Source organism: Dama dama, chromosome 22, assembly GCF_033118175.1.
Source record: "Dama dama isolate Ldn47 chromosome 22, ASM3311817v1, whole genome shotgun sequence".
NCBI classification, from domain to species: Eukaryota; Metazoa; Chordata; class Mammalia; order Artiodactyla; family Cervidae; genus Dama; species Dama dama.
In genome coordinates, this window is record NC_083702.1 from 6,873,209 (window position 1) to 6,879,208 (window position 6,000).

The window sequence follows — 6,000 nt, forward strand, 5'->3', positions numbered from 1 at the left end:
GCACCACGCTTCCACTGCAGGGGGCACAGGTTCTATTCTTGGTCGGCAGGGCAGCGTTGTGCCTCGACAATGAGGCCCCAGACCCCTGACCAAGTTCCGCACAGGATGTGGCTTTCTGGGATGTGCGGCAGCTATCTGACCTAGCACAAGCTGCTTGGCCCTTCCGAGTCTCCGTTTCTCCTGCTTTAAATGGGATGAGTGTAGGGCAGTGGGCATGGCAACCCACTCCAGTATTCTTGCCTGGAGAACCCCATAGACAGAGGAGCCTGGTGGGCTATAGTTCACAGGGTTGCAAAGAGTCAGACACAACTGAAGCAACTTAGCACGCATAAGTCAGTAGGAGCATTAAAGGAGGTACTTTTGCAAAGCACTTAGGATCACGCCTGGTCCAGAGCAAGCAGCAGTAAAGCTTAACCACTGTCATTCCTCAGAAAGGACAGTGCCCATAAGCAACAGCCTTGAACAGCGAGTCCCTTACCCGTGGCCGCCTGTGTGGTTCCTCTCTGCAGGAGATGCTTCCCACACGCCTCGCCCACGTGGCTGTTGTTTTTCAGGAACCTGGGGAAGAGGGGACACTGGATGCCTGGGGTGGGGGTGGGGGGCCAGGCGGAAGGAGAGGAAGGTGGGGAAAGGCCACTCGCCAAGGACACGCGCCTGTACCAATGGGGATGTTTGCGTCAGTGTTGTGTGAGTGTCTCTGTCTGTGTGTGTGGGTACCAGGCGTGGCAGAGAGCTTGTGGAGGGGTGGGGCGAAGGGCACGGCCACAGTGTCGGGTGAATGAGGGCAGACAAAAGCCCAGCTGGGGTGGCGAAGGAGCGCCAGGTGAGCACACAGAGACTGGCTTGCTACAGATTTGGGACTAGGAGATGAAGCTTCCTTTGGGCCCCAGAGACTTGCCCCCTCAGTGGTCCATAGCTCCCCCAGGTCTCTGGCCCCCACTGGTCCCACCCGCCACTCACCACTGCAGCATCTCTTCCGGGCTGACCACCTGCGCAGGCTTCCTGGAGGCCTCCACCTGCAGCACGTGCTCTATGGCCCTCCGCTTGTAGGTCAGCAAGTTGTCCATCTCCTAAATGCCCCCCATGGGTTCTGCTGGGCGGGCGGGGACCCAGGACCTCGCCCAGCCCCACCATCCACTCAGCGGCACACCCTCTTAGCCTGAGAAGACTCTGAACCCGAGAGAGGCAGGGCACCGGATCAGCCCCTGCCGGTCAGCTGTGTGACCCGGAGCAAGTGGTCCGCCTTGGTCACAGCCACCCCGCCCAGCCTGCAGCCCGGGAGAGCTGGAGGGGTCGGGCTGAAGACGGAGGGGAAGGGACAGCTCTGGTAACTGCCTAGTGCTTTGCGAAGGTGCACTATTAGGGTCCAATCGAATGGCAGTTTCATCTGTTCTAATTGACACTCTCATGCTACCTGGTGGAGAGGAACTGGTTGAGCAGGTACAGCCTGGGGAGTACAGCTGGGTATAGCTGGGCATTTCCAGCCCAGCTTACTCTCAGCACAGCCTGGCCTCGTCCAAGGTCCACTGCCTGGAGCAGCAATGGGAAGTGACTCCCCCATCCACCCCCGGAAGAGGCAGGAGACAGGGAGGAGCAAAGAGTCACCAGAAACTCCTGAGGAAGCCCCTCCTCCCCCCACCCCGGGCACGGTGTTTGTCAGCTCAGTGGGTGAAACCAATACGGATGCCAGAGTGGTGGTTACCACGGACTCGGAGATCCTCACTGTAACCCACGACTCTCCACTCACGCAATGCACACTTATTGAGCACTTATTGTGTGCCAGGAGTGGGCGTGTGGTGGTAAAGAGACAGCTGTGATTCTTGGAATCTTTGGCTTAAGGAATCTGTGGGCATCTTATGGACAAGAAAACTGAAACTGATGAAGGAGCTGTGTGAGGCTAAGCCCTCGGGAACAGAAAGACTCCCGTCAGAAAGACTCCTGGAGGGTGCCTCCTCATCGTCTAGTCCAGGGAACCTCAATCTTCCTGGTACCAGGGACCAGTTTTCATGGAAGACAATTTTTCCTCGGACCAAGGCTGGGGAGGGAGCCGGTGTCGGGATAAGTCAAGCGCTTTACACTTGCTGTGCACTTTATGTCTATTATTACTACCGAAGCTCCACCTCAGATCATCTGGCGTTAGGTCCCAGAGGCTGCGGACCCCTGCCCTAGTCCAGCCTCCTCATTTTACAGGTGAGGAAACTGAGGCCCAGAGAGGCAAAGTGACCTGCCCGGAGTCACAAAGCAGGAAAAGAGCAGAGCCAGGACTCAGACATAGAGACAGCCCTGGTGGTCGTCACTGGTGGTGCTGGCAGGAGGGGTCAACGCTTTGCCCATCAGTCCACACTCAGGCCCCCTGTGTGCAGCTGTGCGGTGGGTGCACACCTCGAGGGCACTTGAGTGCAGGTGGGCCCATCCAACTAGGGTTTCCTCAGCCCACTGCTCCTCCCCTCTCCCACCCCTGCCGTTGTGATCAACCTGGCCTTCTGCAGACTCCAGGCCACAAGCAGGGCCTCCGAGGATGACACAGGCCCATGGCCCTGTTTGCTGCCTACTCCGAGGGAATAGGTAGCACAACCCTGCCCTCGGGGGCGGGGGAGGGGACCCTGAGCCCTCTTGTCCACCCTCTGCCACCTCCTCCTGCCTCCCTGGTATCCGCCAAGGGGGGCAGGGCTGAGGACACTACCTGGGACCCAGGTACCCAGCGACATGGTGTGTGCAAGCCCCGTCCTTACATTCGTGTCCAGGACAACTGGTAAGGCGTCCAGCAAGATGAGTTTGTCCACCATCTCAGGGAAGATACAGGAAAACTATGATGTGACATGGAAGAAAGGAAGCATGAAGAGGAGAGGAAGGAGGAGAAGGACTCAGACTGTCCCCTGGGGACACTGGCGCTTGGGTGGGGACAGGGTACTGACCACTAGGCCACCGGGAATCTCCTACCCTTTCAGGGCACCTTTCTCTCCCCTCCCCCGACAGTCCACACCCAGCATCAACCCCGGTGACAGCTGGATTCTCCAGGGTTCTCTGCGACAGAGAGGATGGGCAGTGTGGAAACACTTAACTCCATCAGGAATGTCCTCACAATAGTGATTATCATGGGTCCTTCCAAAGGAAGCTGGCACAAACCACTAATGGGCTGCCTGAAACTCACTACCCCTTCCTCCTCTCCCCATCTCACCGGGAGGAGAGGCCAGAGGCGGTCACTGCAAAGCCATCTACTCACCATTCCACCCACAGTGCCACCTGGGGGAGAAAAGAGTAGTTGGCGAATATTCCCCAGCTCTCCCCGAGTCCTACAAAGACTCCTTCCCAGAGGTGGACCTCCCCCCAGCCAGAGCACCCAGCTCCTGTCTCACACCAGCAGGCAGGGCTCTGCATTCACCATCAAACTTGAGGCTCCCTCTCTGGGGCCACGTGGCCCCTGCATCAGACCTCTCTTTCCCTTCTCAAATCAGGAGACAGTGGCCATCCATGCAGTTGCCTGAGGCCACTGGGCATGGTGCCCATAGGTCAGTGTCTAACGAACTCCTGTATGTCTCCTTGCAGTTCCCAGGGGTGCAGGAGAAAGGTACCTGTGTACTAGTCCTCTCCCTCTCAGCCCCACAGCTTGACACCAGTCACATCCTGGCAAAGTGTACTCACCAAAACTGTGGCCCAGGAGGGAAAACCGGTTCCATTTCAGGGCTGAAAACGCATGGAGCCAGGTCAGGGTGGGCCTCAGCCTCGCAGTCCCTGTGTCCTGGGATGCTCCACTCAGGAAACACCCTGAAAGGGCCCCCAGGGCCACTGAGGGGTTGTAACTCATGGGAAAAAGCGAGCTTTCTCCAGCTTGCGCAGAGTCACCCATGAGTTGCTGGCAGAATTGGGGTCAGGCCCTAAAGCACTTTCAGGCCAGCATTGCTTCCTGGCCATCACACCCCACTTGCAGAGCACCTCCCCAGTTCCCTACTCCATGCCACCCCCAACCCCTACAGACAAACACACAGGCTCTGTCTCTTGCTTACCTGCTGCAACTCTCCGGACCTCACTCACAAAGTTTTGATGGTAATATGGGAAACCTTGGCTGTAGTGGGATGAGAGCCCGTGACCCCCGAAGTCCATGGCAACATAATGAAAGTCTGAGACAGAGGGAGAGGGTGAGTGGGTGCATCCAGGTCAGCCATCTCCCCCACTCCTGATGCTGCTGCAGACCTGCTGCCTCACCCGTTGTCTTCCCTTCAGCCCCCAGGCCTACCCTTCGGGAGAAGAGGGATGAGTCTGTCAAAGGAGTTGGCATTGTTCAGCCAGCCGTGAAGGCAGAGAACGGGGGCGGCTTGATGGGAGCCCCAGGCTTTGGCCGCAATGTGGCCCCAGGGAACAGCAAGCTTCAGCTCTGAGATGAGACCTGAAATAAAGAGAGCCGGATGTGGGTGTGGGACTACCCAGAGGAGGGAGAGGCAAGATGGGTCTACTGGGTGAAGAAAAACCTTGGGAGGGCTTCACTGTAGAATTTTCTAGAATAAGTCGGGGGTGGGGGTTAGCTAGGCCTGGGCTCTGTAACTTATGGCTGTGTGACCTGGAGCAAGTTACTAAAACCTCTTGACCCAGTTTTCTTCCCTGTAAAACTGGAGTAAACAGAGTAATAAGCAATGGCCAAGGTTTTCTAAGTCTTCGCGGAAGGCCCGATGGGGTGGCCCATCTCCCCACATCTTCACAGTAAGTTGGAGCACTCTCACCCTCCTTCCCAAACCCAGAAACTGAGGCACAGGGAGGTGAAGTCCACGCCCTAGGTCACACAAAGGCAATCAGGTGGAGCGCGGATTCAGTGCGGGCAGCGCGACCCCAGGCCCCTTTCCCTGACCCCCCGGGGCACGGGCCCGCTCAGGTCCTGCTGCATCCTCCATCGCCAGGGCTGACCTTTTCACCCGCAGGCGCTCCTGGCCAGGCCTGAGACCCGCGTGCCCCCAGAGCCCCCGCAAGCTTGCTTCTCTAGCTTGGGGCTCCCGGAATCCTGAGAGACCACGTGCGACCCGTTCTCGGGGCCCCACCCTTGCGCCGGTGGGACTGGGCCTGCTCCGCAGGCTGCAGACGGAGGACGCGCTACCGCCGGGAGGGCGGCATGCCCACCCCGCTTCCGCGGTCTCAAGCAGGTCGGTGGCCTCGCCCATCCCACTCCGGTCTAGGGAGCCCGGGACTGCGGAGCCTCACCCATCGTTCGCGTCCCAAGGTCTCACGGAGGCCGTCACTCCAGCTAAGTCTCGCCCCGCGCGACAGACACCTGCTTTCTGGCTCTGGCTCCTCGGGGGCCGGCCCCGCCCCGCCCACCAGCAGTCGTCCTCGCCCCAAACCTGCCCTCGGCCCCGCCCATAAATGGCCTGTCCGTCCCGCTCCGCCCCCGCCCACTAGCGTCTGTTCTCCAGCCTCGCCCTCGGTCCCGCCCACCAAAGACCTGCCCCGCCCCGCCCTCGGCCCCGCCCACCAGTGACAGGTTCCCACCGCCAGCCCACCAGTGGCCCCCGCGCCCACCAATGACCTGGCCCGGCCCGGCCCCACCCCGCCCAACAGTCCTTGCAGGTGAGACGCCTATCTCCCCATCTCTTGTTTTTGCTGCGGGTATACCACCTCTCACCCCCTGTATGGTGTTGTATTCAACTGGGTCCATTCCCTAGATGTCAGCTTCTAAAATTAGAAAAAGGCTTTACTCAACTCTGTTTCCCCCTTTAGCATCTACCAGAGCACCTTGCACACAGTAGAAGCTCAATCAGCTTTTTGCCAATTGAATTGGCTGAGAATTACAAAGAACATTTCCTCCCAGCCTGTCCCCCTGGACTCACAAAAGCAACAGCCCAGAGTGGGGGAAGTCAGGGAGTAATTCTTAAGGTCTTGTGTCCTTACTACCTTGGTTACATTCCTCAGGTTAGAATGCTGTCCACATCCAGAGAGGTGGGAAGGTATTAAAAGAGGCAGAAATGTTCCCAGGAGTTCCTAGTCCATCAGCAAGGGGAAATTTCCCCTGGTTAA

At 58.5% G+C, this 6,000-nt stretch overlaps 1 protein-coding gene across 11 annotated transcripts in view; it reads right to left on the reverse strand.

Annotated features, from left to right (window-relative positions):
- The window catches only part of SERHL2 (serine hydrolase like 2), a 21,614-nt gene extending 16,294 nt beyond the window's left edge, over positions 1–5,320 (reverse strand). For 3 of the 11 annotated variants that reach the window (XR_009689712.1, XR_009689713.1, XM_061124391.1), the window contains exons 1-8: positions 5,188–5,320; positions 4,235–4,384; positions 4,005–4,118; positions 3,643–3,765; positions 3,179–3,243; positions 2,733–2,807; positions 961–1,170; positions 479–558 (exon numbers count right to left, since the gene is read on the reverse strand). Coding sequence is in view for 8 of the 11 variants with exons in the window: in XM_061124391.1 (XP_060980374.1) it covers positions 479–558; positions 961–1,170; positions 2,733–2,807; positions 3,179–3,243; positions 3,643–3,765; positions 4,005–4,118; positions 4,235–4,384; positions 5,188–5,191 (821 nt within the window). In the remaining 3 variants the exon portion in view is untranslated. The remainder of the gene's footprint in view (positions 1–478; positions 559–960; positions 1,171–2,732; positions 2,808–3,178; positions 3,244–3,642; positions 3,766–4,004; positions 4,119–4,234; positions 4,385–5,187) is intronic. The other 8 variants (XM_061124389.1, XM_061124396.1, XR_009689714.1 and 5 more) reach the window with 6 other exon arrangements.
- Positions 5,321–6,000: the final 680 nt, after the last annotated feature.